General features: G+C 49.6%; 1 protein-coding gene across 1 annotated transcript in view; it reads left to right on the forward strand.

Moving 5' to 3' along the window:
• LOC119954043 (rho guanine nucleotide exchange factor 12-like) overlaps positions 1–15299 on the forward strand; it is a 95557-nt gene that overhangs the window by 47785 nt on the left and 32473 nt on the right. The window contains 4 exon segments of the mRNA XM_038778815.1: positions 1065–1163; positions 4987–5036; positions 8549–8610; positions 10450–10480. Coding sequence (XP_038634743.1) covers positions 1065–1163; positions 4987–5036; positions 8549–8610; positions 10450–10480 — 242 coding nt within the window.

Consider the following 15299-nt stretch of genomic DNA (forward strand, 5'->3'; position numbering starts at 1 on the left):
CAGTACAGGCCCTTCGGCCCACGATGTTGTGCCAACCATTTATCCTAATCTAAGATCAAGCTAACCTACACCCCTTCAATTTACTGCTGTCCATGTGCCTGTCCAAGAGTCGCTTAAATGTTCCTAATGACTCTGACTCCACCACCTCTGCTGGCTGTGCATTCCACACACCCACCACTCTCTGTGTAACAAACTTACCTCTGCCATCTCCCCTATACCTTCCTCCAATCATCTTAAAATTATGTCTCTTCGTGACAGCCATTTCCGCCCTGGGGAAAGTTGTAAGCTATTTTTGAATGTGATGTTGGAGTTTAATGATGTGTTATTTATTTTAAAATACCAAATCCCGATTTCTTTGTGCAGTCACTCCTGAAGGGAAGTATTCTTTTTACAGTCTTACAAAATGCACAAAAATATTGGAATCTTGATACAGCACCCAGCCACTGTTGGGTCTGGCCTGGGATTGTAATACACCTGCAATCGGGTGTTGGCCATGTCATATTGTGAGTTATGCTATTGTTCACTTAGCCATTTTGGTACAAAGGTTACCTGCCCAATATTTGCTGAGAAGGGTCTGGGGATGGTGAAGAACAGGGGGAATGGGTAATTATCTTTGCTGTTGGAAATAGACATCCACTAATGTACAATGTGGCGAGGATTTGGTGAAAATAGTTTTCTCCAGATTTTTCTCACAATCTGCTGCATTCTAACTTCTCCCTCAGTCGCTTGACTGCCGCCCCCCCCCCTCCCCCCTCAGCCTCTTGCAACCCCCTTCGGTCTCTCGTGACCCACCCCTCCCCCCTCGGTCTCGCGACCCCCCCCTCGCCTGTGGGTCTCTTGCGACCCCCTCGCTCTCTGGCTCTCTCATGCCCCCCCCCCCCCCCTTGCTCGTGCTCTCTCGGGGGCCATGCTCGCTCGCTAACTCTCTCGCTCTCATTCTCTCTCTCTCTCTCTCTCTCTCTCTCCCACTCCTACCACAGTCTGGCTTTCATTCCTTTGATGTATGAATATTTCAGGAAGTTGCTCAGATGGTTCACTTGTTTTCCCTCTATCGTTTTACCCAGGCCTGGTTCAACGCTGTGTCATAATTCAGAGAGATGAGAATGGATTTGGCCTGACGGTCAGTGGCGATAATCCTGTGTTTGTCCAGTCTGTCAAAGAGGGTAATTCTAACTTCACACTTCATCAAATTTTCTCTGTTGTTATTGCAATGTGAATCTCTGCCTAATTTAGATGTTTCCCCCTTAATCTGTACAATTACATTTGGAAATTTCAGTAAACCAATTTTCTGAAGCAGGTTTAGTACGAATGAGGATTGAGAATGTTTACTACTCCTGACCTGGAGGTGGAGGGCCTGATCATTGGGGGGGGGGACTTCAATACGGTGCTGGATCCCCTACTGGATCGTTCTAGTCCAAGGACAGGCAGGAGGTCGGCGGCAGCCAAGGTGTTGAGGGGGTTTATGGACCAGGTGGGAGGGGTGAATCCCTGGAGGTTTGGGAGGCCGAGGGCTCGGGAGTACTCTTTTTATTTTTTCTCCCACGTGCACAGGGTTTAATCCCGCATTGATTTCTTTGTCCTGAGTAGGGGGCTGGTCCCGAGGGTGGAGGATGCCGAATATTCGGCTATAGCGATTTCGGACCATGCTCCGCATTGGGTGGATCTGGAGATGGGGGAGGTGCGGGACCAGCGCCCGCTTTGGCGTCTGGACATGGGGTTGTTGGCTGATGAGGAGGTGTGCAGGAGGGTCCGGGGATGTATCGAGAGGTACCTAGAGGTCAATGATACTGGGGAGGTCTGGGTGGGGATGGTGTGGGAGGCTCTGAAGGCAGTGATTGGGGGGGAGCTGATTTCCATCCGAGCCCATAGGGAGAGGAGGGAGAGACTGGTTGGGGAGCTGTTGAGTGTAGATAGGAGGTATGCGGAGGCCCCGGAGGAGGGATTGCTGGGGGAGCGGTGTAGCCTGCAGGCCAAGTTTGATTTATTGACCACCAGAAAGGCAGAGACACAGTGAAGGAAGGTGCAGGGAGCGGTCTACGAGTATGGAGAGGAGGCGAGCAGGATGCTGGCGCATCAGCTTCGCAAGCGGGACGCGGCTAGGGAGATTGGCGGAGTGAAGGATATGGGTGGGAATGTGGTGCGGCAGGGGGCAGAGGTCAATGGGGTCTTTGGGGACTTCTACAGGGAACTGTACCGGTTGGAGCCGCCGGTGGTGGGGGGCGGAATGGAGAGCTTTTTGGACAGGCTGCGATTTCCAAGGGTGCAGGAGGAGCAGGTGGAGGGACTGGGGACGCCGATCGATTTAGGAGCTGGTTAGAGGGATTGGCCGCATGCAGTCGGGGAAGGCGCCGGGACCAGATGGGTTCCCGGTTGAATTTTATAAGAAATATGCGGACCTGTTGGGCCCCCTGTTGGTTCAGACCTTTAACGAGGCATGGGAGGGGGGTGTTTTGCCCCCGACGATGTCACGGGCGCTGATTTCCCTGATCCTGAAGCGGGATAAGGACCCCTTGCAGTGTGGATCATATAGGCCAATTTCACTGCTGAATGTGGACGTCAAGTTGCTGGCGAAGATCTTGGCCACGAGAATAGAGGACTGTGTGCCGGGGGTGATACATGAAGATCAGACTGGTTTTGTGAAGGGGAGGGAGCTGAACACTAACGTGCGAAGGCTGCTAAATGTGATAATGATGCCGGCGGCAGAAGGAGAGGCGGAGATTGTGGTGTCATTGGGTGTGGAGAAGGCCTTTGATAGGGTTGAGTAGGGGTACTTGTGGGAGGTGTTAGAGAGGTTCGGGTTTGGGGAGGGGTGTATTAAATGGGTGAGGTTGCTGTACGAGGCCCCGATGGCGAGTGTAGTGACAAACGGGAGGAGGTCCGAGTACTTCAGGCTCTACCATGGGACGAGGCAGGGGTGCCCCCTGTTCCCCTTGCTTTTTGCGTTGGCAATTGAGCTTCTGGCCATGGCGCTCAGGGAGTCAGGGAGGTGGAGGGGTCTGGTGCGGGGTGGGGAGGAGCACCGAGTGTCGCTTTATGCAGATGACTTGCTGCTGTACGTAGCAGACCCGTTGGAGGGAATGCCGGAGGTGATGGAGATTCTTGCTGAGTTTTGGAGTTTCTCGGACTACAAGTTGAACCTGGGCAAGAGCGAGCTGTTTGTTGTACACCCGGGAGATCAGGAGGAGGGGATTGGTAGGCTCCCGCTAAAAAGGGCAGTGAGGAGTTTTAGGTACCTGGGGGTTCAGGTGACTAGGAGTTGGGGGACTTTGCATAAGCTTAATTTCACTAGGTTGGTGGAGCAGATGGAGGAGGAATTTAAAAGGTGGGACATGCTGTCGCTGTCGTTGGCGGGTAGAGTACAGTCCGTGAAAATGACGGTGCTCCCGAGGTTTTTGTTTTTGTTTCAGTGCCTCCCCATTTTCATTCCGAGGGCCTTTTTTAGGAGGGTGAACGGCAGCATCATGGGATTTGTTTGGGCGCACGGGACTCCGAGGGTGAGGAGGGTCTTTTTGGAGCAGGGCAGGGATAGAGGGGGGCTGGCACTGCCCAACCTCTCTGGGTACTATTGGGCGGCTAACGTCTCGATGGTACCTAAGTGGGTAATAGATGGGGAGGGAAGGGGCAGCATGGAAACGGATGGAGATGGCGTCCTGTGGAGGCATGAGCCTGAAGGCACTGGTAACGGCGCCGTTGCCACTCCCTCCAACGAGGTACACTACGAGCCCGGTGGTGGCGGCTACCCTCAAGATTTGGGGGCAGTGGAGGCGACACAGGGGGGGAGTGGGGGGCTCAGTGGAGGCCCCGCTGCGGGGGAACCACCGGTTTGTCCCAGGGAACATTGATGGTGGGTTCTTGGGGTGGCACAGGGCGGGCATAAGGAAGTTGGGAGACCAGTTCATTGACGGGAGGTTTGCGAGCCTGGGTGAGCTGGAGGAGAAGTTTGAGCTCCCCCGGGGAATATGTTCAGGTACCTTCAGGTTAAGGCGTTTGCTAGGCGGCAGGTGGAGGGGTTCCCTTTGCTGCCCCCACGGGGGGTAAGAGATAGGGTGCTTTCGGGGGTGTGGGTCAGGGATGGGAAGGTGTCTGACATCTACCAGGTGATGCAGGAGGTGGAAGAGGTGTCGGTAGAGGAGCTGAAGGCTAAGTGGGAAGTGGAGCTGGGGAAACAGATTGAGGAGGGGACATGGGCGGACGCCCTGGAGAGGGTGAACTCCTCCTCTTCATGTGCGAGGCTTAGCCTCATCCAGTTCAAGGTACTGCACAGGGCTCATATGTCCGGGACGAGGATGAGCAGGTTTTTTGGGGGTGAGGACAGGTCCATCAGGTGTTCGGGGAGCCCAGCGAACCATGTCCATATGTTTTGGACATGCCCGGCACTGGAAGAATTCTGGAAGGGGGTAGCGAGGACGGTGTCGCGGGTGGTAGGATCCAGGGTCAAACCAGGCTGGGGACTCGCAATATTTGGGATTGGGATGGAGCCGGGAGTGCAGGAGGCGAAAGAGGCCGGTGTTTTGGCCTTTGCGTCCCTAGTAGCCCGACGGATGATCTTGTTGCAATGGAAAGATGCGAGACCCCCAAGCGTGGAGGCCTGGATCAATGACATGGCGGGTTTCATTAAGCTGGAGAAGGTCAAATTCGCCCTGAGAGGGTCGGTACAAGGGTTCTTTAGGCGGTGGCAGCCTTTCCTCGACTTTCTGACTCAACGATAAGGAACTAGGTCAGCAGCAGCAACAACCGGGGGGGGGGGGTTTCAGGGGTTATTGTTTATGTTAATTTAATTATTGTTAATTTATTTTGTTTATTGGGTGGGGGGGGGTTCGTTATATGCGTTGTTACGGGTGCCGGGGGTGTTTATTATTGTTATTATTATTGTTCTGTTATACATTTTTCAAAATATTTCAATAAAAATTATTTTTTAAAAAAGAGAATGTTTGCTACTTGATTTGCACTTGCGCTGTCCTAACTCCTGGTGTGTTGGTTTGACAGATGGGGCAGCCGTGCGCGCAGGTGTGCAGCAGGGCGACAGAATCATTAAGGTGAGGCCTGCCGGTCTTCGCATCACATCAATTGACACATTTCAATATCTTGCTGTAATTATTCACTTGCTTATTATTCTCTTAAACATTTGGTCCACCTTATTTCAGGAGCAGTAACTCTCCACATAATCAGTTTAACTCCTCATGTACTATTGGACTACATCAAACACCAGGGCCTTGCATTCAATTTAGTTAGAAGCCTCACTCCTCCTTATCCCTTCTCTCTCTTACTCACTCCCTTTCTCTGTCTCCGTCTCTCTCTCTCCCTTCACCCTCCCTCTTTGATCTCACTCACCCACCTTCGCCCTCACTCCCCCCCCCCCCTCCCCCCCCCCCCCCCACACCTTCACCCGATTTCTAATAGTAATAATAATCTTTAATTTCACAAGTAGGCTTACATTAACACTGCAATGAAGTTACTGTGAAAAGCCCTTGGTCACCACGTTCCACCGCTTGTTCGGGTTCACAGAAGGAGAATTCAGAATGTCCAATCCACCTAACCTGCACATCTTTGGACTGTGGGAGGAAACTGGAGCACCCGGAGGAAACCTACCCAAACACAGGGAGAACGTGCAGACTCCGCACAGACAGTGACCCAAGCTGAGAATCGAACCTGGGATCCTGGAGCTGTGAACCAACAGTGTTAACCGCTGTGCCGCACAAGGCCCCCCCACCATCTTTGCCCTCCTTCCCCCCCACCCTGATCCCTCCACCAAGGTGGACATTTTTGTTCCTGTCTATCCTGTCTACTCCATGCCCCTCATAATTTTATACCTCTCAATCATTTCTTTTTAAAAATAAATTTAGAGTACCCAATTATTTTTTTTTCAATTAAGGGGCAATTTAGCATGGCCAATCCACCTAACCTGCACATCTTTGGGTTGTGGGGGTGAAACCCATGCAGACACTGGGAGAATGTACAAACTCCACACGGACAGTGACCCAGGGCCGGAATTCGAACCCAGGTCCTCAGCGCCCGTAACCACTGCGCCACGTGCCGCCATACATCTCGATCATGTCCCCCCTCTGTCTCCTCTGCTCTAAGGAAAACAATCCAAGTCTATCCAATCTCTCTTCGTAACTAAAACTCTCCAGCCCAGGAAACATCCTGGTAAATCTCCTGTGCACCCTTTCCAGTGCTATCACATCCCTCCTATAATGTGGATTCCAGAACTGCACACAATACTCTCGCTGTGGCCTAACCAACATTGTGTACAGTTCCAGCATAACCTCCCTGCTCTTAAACTCTGTGTCTCGGCTAATAAAGGCAATTATACCAAATGCCTCCTTAACCACTGTATCCACCTGCTCTGCTGCCTTAAGGGACGGGTGTTCATGCACACCAAGGCCCCTCTGATCCTCAGTGCTTCCCAGGGTCCTGCTGTTTATCATGTATTCCCTTGCCTTGTTTGTCCTGCCCAATTGCATCACCTCGTACTTATCCGGATTGAATTCCATTTGCCACTGATCAGCCCATCTGACGAGCCCGTCTGCATCCTGTAATCGAAGGCTTCCTCCTCACTATTTACCACCCCACCAATTTTTGCATCATCCACAAACTCGGATAACCCTCCTACATTCATATCAAAATCACTGATATAAACCACAAACAGCGAGGGCCCCAACACTGATCCCTACAGGATCCCACTGGACACAGGCTTTCAGTCAGGAGCAATACCCCTCGACCATCGCCCTCTGCTTCCTGCCACTCAGCCAATTTTGGATCCATTTGCCAAATTTCCTTGGATCCCGTGGGCTCTTACCTTCGCTATCAGTCTCCCAGGTGGGACCTCATCAAAAGCCTTGCTGAAGTTCAAGTAGACTACGTCAAATGCATTGCCCTCATCTGCACACCTGGCCACTTCTTCAAAAAGCTCAATCAAGGTGGTCAGACATAACCTTCCCTTAACAAAACCATGCTGACTGTTCTGGATTAATCCCTGCCTTGACATGCAGATTAATTCATTCTCTCAGAATTGCTTCCAATAGTTTTCCCACCACTGAGGTTAGACTGACTGGCCTGTAGTTTCCTGGTTTCTTGAATGAGGGTGCCACAGTGACTATCCTCCAGTCCCCCGGCACATTGACTATCCTCCAGTCCCCCGGCACATTGACTATCCTCCAGTCCCCCGGCACATTGACTATCCTCCAGTCCCCCGGCACATTGACTATCCTCCAGTCCCCCGGCACATTGACTATCCTCCAGTCCCCCGGCACATTGACTATCCTCCAGTCCCCCGGCACATTGACTATCCTCCAGTCCCCCCGGCACATTGACTATCCTCCAGTCCCCCGGCACATTGACTATCCTCCAGTCCCCCGGCACATTGACTATCCTCCAGTCCCCCGGCACATTGACAATCCTCCAGTCCCTCGGCACATTGACTATCCTCCAGTCCCCCGACACATTGACTATCCTCCAGTCCCCCGACACATTGACTATCCTCCAGTCCCCCGGCACATTGACTATCCTCCAGTCCCCCGACACATTGACTAGCCTCCAGTCCCCCAACAAATTGACTAGCCTCCAGTCCCCCGGCACATTGACTATCCTCCAGTCCCCCGGCACATTGACTATCCTCCAGTCCCCCGGCACATTGACTATCCTCCAGTCCCCCGGCACATTGACTATCCTCCAGTCCCCCGGCACATTGACTATCCTCCAGTCCCCCGACACATTGACTATCGTCCAGTCCCCCAGAACACCTCCTGTGGCCAGAGAGGAATTGCAAATTATTGTTAGCACCCCTGCTATTTCCTCCCTTACCTCACTCAACAGCCTGGGATATATTTCATCCGGCTCTGGAGATTTGTCTACCTTTAAGTCGTCCAGAGAACTCAGAATCTCCTCTCTGTTAATCTCTTTAATTTTATCACAGTCCTTCTCCCTGATTTCTATACTGACACCGTCCCTCTCATGAGTAAACACTGACACAAAGTATTCATTTCGAACCCTGCCTACGTCCTCCGGCTCCACACACAAATTACCCCTGAATGGGCCCTACTCTTTCCCTAGTTATCCTTTTACCCTTAATGTACTTGTAAACAACTTAGGATTTTCCTTTATTTTACCTGCCAGTATCCTTTCATGTCCCCTTTTTTGCCCTCCTAATTTCCTTTCTTTTCCTCTTGCACATTCTATACGCCTTTAGGTCTTCCGCTGTTTTGAGCCCTCGATATCTGCCATAAGCTTCCTTTTTTCTCCGTATCCAATGCTGTACATCCCTCGATATCCAGGGGTCACTGGATTTGTGGGCCCACCCTTTTTCTTCATTGCAACTGTATTCTCCCTATTTCCTTCTTGAATGCGTCCCACTGTTCCATCACACATTTAGCTAAAAATGTCTGCTCCCAGTCCACTCTGACCAAATCATATCTGATCTGATTGAAGTCGGCCTACCCCAGTATAGAACTTTGATTTCAGGCCCATCCTTGTCCTTTCCTATAACAATCAAGTCAAGAATTTTTTCCAGCAAATAGTGGAGATTATAATAAAGGTTTTTTTTCTGCAGGTTAATGGATCACTGGTGACTCACTCGAATCATGTGGAGGTGGTCCGATTAATTAAATGTAAGTAAACCACTGACCTGTAAAACATTTCTGCGAGACATGAGCATGCATTCCATTTTCTGTATAGTACACACTATAACACACAGACATACAATAGCGTACACTATTCTATAACATACAGTGAGATATACAATGGTGTACACACGATAGCACAGTCAGATATACAATAGCGTACACACACGCAGTGAGATATACAATAATGTACACACTAACTTTGAGAGATGTATGATAGTGTACACACTATAACACTGAGATATGCAATAGTGTGCACACTATAACACTGAGATATGCAATAGTGTGCACACTATAACGCACCGTGTTGTACAATTGACAGATAGAGTTTAATCCGGACAAATGTGAGGTATTACATTTTGGAAGGTCTAATACAGATGGGAAATATACAGTAAATGGCAGAATCCTTAAGAGTATTGACAGGCAAAGGGATCTGGTGTACAGGTCCACAGGTCACTGAAAGTGGCAACGCAGATGGAGACGGTAGTGAAGAAGAGATACGGCATGCTTGCCTTCATCGGACGGGGCATTGAGTATAAAAATTGGCAAGTCATGCTGCACCTTACAGAACCTTAGTTTGGTCACACTTGGAATACAGTGATCAATTCTGGTCGCCACACTACCAGGAGGATGTGGAGGCTTTGGAGAGGGTGCAGAAAACATTTACCAGGATGTTGCCTGGTATGGAGGGCATTAGCATTGAGGAGAGGTTGGAGAAACTTGGTTGTTTTCATTGGAATGACAGAGGTTGAGGGGCAAGCTGATAGAGGTCGACAAGATTGAGGGGCATGGACAGAGTGGATAGTCAGAAGCTTTTTCCCAGGGTGGAAGAGTCAATTATTAGGGGGCATGGGTGTAAGGTGTGAGGAGCAAGGTTTTTTTGAATAAATGTTTTTTATTGGGTTTTTGAACAAAGTATATTTACCGTTATGTACACAGAAAAATATATATAGAAGAGAAGGGCATACACAAACATACCAAAAAAAAGTAGTAATAAAAAATAAATAAAAAATAAAATAAAGTAACTGGTAAGGTATTATGCACCAGCTCGTGTGTGTGTGTGTGTGTGTGTGTGCAAACAATTACAGAGGGCAATACTCAAATGGGTCTGGTGTTGGTGTTGTCACTTGCTTCTCCCGGACGAATTTCGCTGCCGTTGTCGTCTCGCGCTCACCTCCGCTTCAGCCGTGCGTCCCGTCTTTCGCCTGGAATCTCCTTCTTCTCTGTTCCTGTAGATGCCTAGCTTGTTGTTGTTTCCCGTGCCGTCCGTCCGGCCATCATTTCCCCCCCCAACCTCCCTGGTTCTCCTCTATTGTTCCCTGTCTCTTCTCCCTCTTGGCTACCTGGCAATTCTGGCTTGTTGGCCACAAACAGGTCCCGGAACAATTGGATGAATGGCTCCCATGTTCTGTGGAAGCCGTCGTCTGACCCTCGGATGACTAATTTGATTTTCTCTATTTGGAAAGATTCTGGGAGGTTGCAGCCAGTCTGCAGCTTTGGGTGGTGCTGCTGACCGCCAGCCAAACAGGATTCTACGGCGGGCGATCAGGGAGGCAAAGGCAAGGGCATCCACCCTCCTCCCCAGGAATAGATCTGGCTGGTCTGATACCCCGAAGACCACCACTTTCGGGCATGGCTCCACCCTCATCCGCAGCACTTTGCACATTGCCTCAAAGAAGGCTGTCCAGTACCCCGCAAGTCTGGGGCAAGACCAGAACATGTGGGCATGGTTGGCTGGGCCTCCTTGGCACCTCTCACATCTATCCTCCACCTCCGGGAAGAACCGACTCATACTGGTTTTTGTTAAGTGTGCTCTATGTACCTCTTTTAGTTGTGTGACGCTGAGCCTTGCACACGTGGAGGTGGAGTTGACTCTATGCAGTGCTTCACTCCAGAGTCCCCACCCTACTTCAATCCCCAGGTCCTCCTGCCATTTCTTTCTTGTTGCGTCCAGTATGGTGTCGGCCCTTTCTACCAGTCAGTGATACATGTCGCTACAGTTCCCTTTATCTAGGATGCTTGTGTCCAGTAACTCTTCCAGTAATGTCTGTTGTGGCGGTTGTGGGTACGTCCTTGTCTCCTTTCGTAGAAAGCTTTTGAGTTGCAGGTACCTTACCTCGTTTCCCCAGGCTAACTAGAATTTCTCTGTCAGTTTGTCCAGTGTTGCGATCCTGCCGTCCGTATATCGGTCCCTGACTTTGTGTCCCTCCGTCCTGTCCCCACTTTTTGAAGGTGGTGTCAATCAAGGTGGTTGTTGCAGATGGGAGCTTTGTCTGACATTTTGGTTAGGCCAAATTGCTGCCGCAGTTCGTTCCAGGACTGGAGGGTGGCTACCACCACCGGGCTGCTGGAGAGTTTTTTGGATGGAGCTGGGAGTGCTGCTGGGTCTTTATCTTTCTTGGGCATCAGCGAGATTGAGGCCTGTGCTAGGGTGGGTGGCAGTTTGCCCTTAGCCAGCGAGTCTGTGAACATCTTCCGCAGGTGCGGGGCCAGAGCGGTCGCAAATTTTTTGTGGAAGTCCGCCGGGATCCCGTCTGGTCCCTGCGCCTTCCCCGCCTGCATGGAGCTAATACTGTCCATGATCTCTCCCAGTGCTAGTGGTGCTTCCAGGCCCCATTTTCTGCCCTCCCCCCACAACTGGTATGTCCAGTCCATCAAGGAACCGTTTCATCCCGGACTTCCCTAAGGCCCTTGGTAGAAGGCCTTGAAGGTTTTGTTGATTTTTTTTTCTGGTTCTGTTTCTAATCTGGTATCCCTGATTTGTGCAATTTCTCTGCTGGCTGCCTGCTTTCTCAAATGGTGTGTCTTTGTCTCCGTGTTCCTATAGGGTCCCACGTGCCTGGCGGAGTTGGTCCACTGCTTTCCTGGTGGAGAGCAGATCAAAGTTCCTTTGTAGCTCTTTCCTCTCTGCCAGGAGCTCTACGGTCGGGGCCTCGGAGTATTTACAGTCCACCTCCAGCAAGGAGTCGACCAGCTGCTGCCCAGCCGCCCTTTCCTCCCGATCTCTTCCCGCTTTGTCAAGGATTTCTGCCATCTGCTTTTTGATGAAGCTTGTGTCGTCCACGTTAACTAGTACTACTGGTGCCCCATCCAGGACCCCGCTGACCATGACGTACCGTTGTTGCACGTTTTGCTATGGGCGCAAAACGCGTTTATTGGGGTGTATTAACTTCCAAGTGCTTAACACCACTAGGCTCTGTCTTATGTATTTATTCAGCTTAGGAGTCGCCAGTTGCCGTATAGACAACGTCACGAGTATTCCAAGGTCAAGTTCAAAGTAATAAAGACGATACACCGATTAGTAAGGTCCAAACGATAATATTTATTATACAGTAATAATAAATATTCATGCACACACTAAGAGACTAAGCTATGACTAAACTAAAGTAATCAGAATACTTATCTAACAGGAACAGGCAAGGTCAGGGAGCGAGGCCTTCGTCCTGGTCTTGGGCTGCAACCTTCAGCAAGCGTTCTGGTCACTGGGGGTTCTAGCGGGCTTAGTTCGCGTAGCGAGCGTCGTACTGGCACTTACGGTTCGGCGGCTGGTGCTCGACGGCTGGAGTCAGATTGGATCTTCAAGGTCTTGGTCAGAGCCGGAGCACGGAAAAGCAGACCGGACAACACGAGGTCCCTGTCTTTTATAGGGATCCCATTGTCCTTCCCTCTTCTTGGGCGGGCTTTACCTATTGGGTCAATTCCTCATCGATACTGTTTTAATTCCCCAATGCGAGGGGGTCTCCGTGATGGGGGGGGGCGTTTCTTATGCCCTTTTGTTTGGAGGTTTCTGGTGCCTCGATGTCTGGGTCTTGATTCAAATGTGTCCATTCAGAATCAAATGTATCTATTGTGTGGGTGTTCAGGTCTGATTGCCTCATTAGCATGCAAAGCGTTTTGCCATTTGCACCTAGCTAAGGTCTTCTCACCTGAGCCCAAACTGGTTTCTGCTACTTGCAGAATGCAAAATGCTCTCTTTGCAGACTGCTGTTCTGGCTAAACTGTCTGTTTCCCAGCAGTCTTAGCGCTTGGCTTATTTTGTAGCTCAGCGTCCATTTTAGGTGGCTACATTCCCTCCTTGTGATCCTCACAATCAAAATATTGTGAAGGATCACAATGTACGTCGCCTTGAGTGCATCTGGGTTGCCTTCTTTGTGTCCCCTGACCTCTTGCCAGTTCCTGGGCTACTCTATCTTAAACTATGGGAAGAAATTTTTTTTACCTAACATTCTACTTGGCGCTATGTCAAAGGGGACATGCATTACCATAAACTGGGAACCTCTACCTATCACAATTATCCTTAACTTAACTTAACATTTCCTCACACTCTAAAACCTTAACCATTCACACCACAACATCACATTTCCTAACTCGGCAGTCGAGTATAGGACAATACAATACAGGGTCGAATTTTTATTCATTACACAGTTCTTTATTCATCATGGGGCAGAGGGGATTGATGAAATCGGAAAATCGGAGATCGAACTCCATAGACGGAAGGGCAAGAACGGGAGGCTCTCCTCTTCCACTTCCTCAACCTGAGGGTCTGTACAAGGATAACGAGGATCGCAATCACCAGTAGTGATTCGATTACGTATGACATGGAGTACCATGTCATAAATTTTGTGCACCAGGTCTGAACCTCACTGATCAGAGCTGAGCACTGGGGAGTGGTTGTAAGGGAAACATTTACGGTGGGGGTTGTGGGGGAAACGTGTCTTGTTTCCACACAAACAGATATAACAGTTAACAACAATAGGTGAGCTTCCATCATCTTCATCTTGGTTTTCCTTCTTTCTTCCTCCTGTATGGACAATCCTTGCTTCGATCCCTGTCTCTTCCTTTGAAAGCTATGGGATCAAGCACAGTATCTGTCAATACACAGTTTAAGATCTTTACCTGTTAGTGCATCTAGAACATAGAACATAGAACGATACAGCGCAGTACAGGCCCTTCGGCCCTCGATGTTGCACCGACATGGAAAAAATCTAAAGGCCATCTAACCTACACTATGCCCTTATCATCCATATGCTTATCCAATAAATTTTTAAATGCCCTCAATGTTGGCGAGTTCGCTACTGTTGCAGGTAGGGCATTCCACGGCCTCACCACTCTTTGCGTAAAAAACCCACCTCTGACCTCTGTCCTATATCTATTACCCCTGAATTTAAGGCTATGTCCCCTCGTGCTAGCCACCTCCATCCGCGGGAGAAGGCTCTCGCTGTCCACCCTATCTAACCCTCTGATCATTTTGTATGCCTCTATTAAGTCACCTCTTAACCTTCTTCTCTCTAACGAAAACAACCTCAAGTCCATCAGCCTTTCCTCATAAGATTTTCCCTCCATACCAGGCAACATCCTGGTAAATCTCCTCTGCACCCGTTCCAAAGCTTCCACGTCCTTCCTATAATGAGGCGACCAGAACTGTACGCAATACTCCAAATGCGGCCGTACTAGAGTTTTGTACAACTGCAACATGACCTCATGGCTCCGGAACTCAATCCCTCTACCAATAAAGGCCAACACACCATAGGCCTTCTTCACAACCCTATCAACCTGGGTGGCAACTTTCAGGGATCTATGTACATGGACACCGAGATCCCTCTGCTCATCCACACTACCAAGAATTTACCATTAGCCAAATATTCCGCATTTCTGTTATTCTTTCCAAAGTGAATCACCTCACACTTCTCCACATTAAACTCCATTTGCCACCTCTCAGCCCAGCTCTGCAGCTTATCTATGTCCCTCTGTAACCTGCAACATCCTTCCGCACTGTCTACAACTCCACCGACTTTAGTGTCGTCTGCAAATTTACTCACCCATCCTTCTGCGCCCTCCTCTAGGTCATTTATAAAAATGACAAACAGCAACGGCCCCAGAACAGATCCTTGTGGTACGCCACTCGTAACTGAACTCCATTCTGAACATTTCCCATCAACTACCACTCTGTCTTCTTTCAACTAGCCAATTTCTGATCCACATCTCTAAATCACCCTCAATCCCCAGCCTCCGTATTTTCTGCAATAGACGACCATGGGGAACCTTATCAAACGCTTTACTGAAATCCATATACACCACATCAACTGCTCTACCCTCGTCTACCTGTTCAGTCACCTTCTCAAAGAACTCGATAAGGTTTGTGAGGCATGACCTACCCTTCACAAAACCATGCTGACTGTCCCTAATCATATTATTCCTATCTAGATGATTATAAATTGTATCTTTTATAATCCTCTCCAAGACTTTACCCACCACAGACGTTAGGCTCACCGGCCTATAGTTACCGGGGTTATCTCTACTCCCCTTCTTGAACAAAGGGACCACATTTGCTATCCTCCAGTCCTCTGGCACTATTCCTGTAGCCAATGATGACCTAAAAATCAAAGCCAAAGGCTCAGCAATCTCTTCCCTGGCTTCCCAGAGAATCCTAGGATAAATCCCATCTGTCTTTTATATTCCGATTGACCCTTTAAAAATGACTGGCCAAGTCACACCCTGTGACTCCCCTCATTTTTTTGTTTTTCAAAAGCGAATTTGAAGACCAGAATACACCTAACAATCCTTCTCCTGCGAGCCGTCTCGCAGGCTTTGCTAGTTTACCATCCGAATGTTCCTGGATGTAAATAGCATGTGGGATGGCGGCCGAAGGGCTGCCTAACGAAAAATGAAAACAAAATTTTG

The sequence above is a fragment of the Scyliorhinus canicula genome, chromosome 19 (genome assembly GCF_902713615.1).
Source record: "Scyliorhinus canicula chromosome 19, sScyCan1.1, whole genome shotgun sequence".
NCBI classification, from domain to species: domain Eukaryota; kingdom Metazoa; phylum Chordata; class Chondrichthyes; order Carcharhiniformes; family Scyliorhinidae; genus Scyliorhinus; species Scyliorhinus canicula.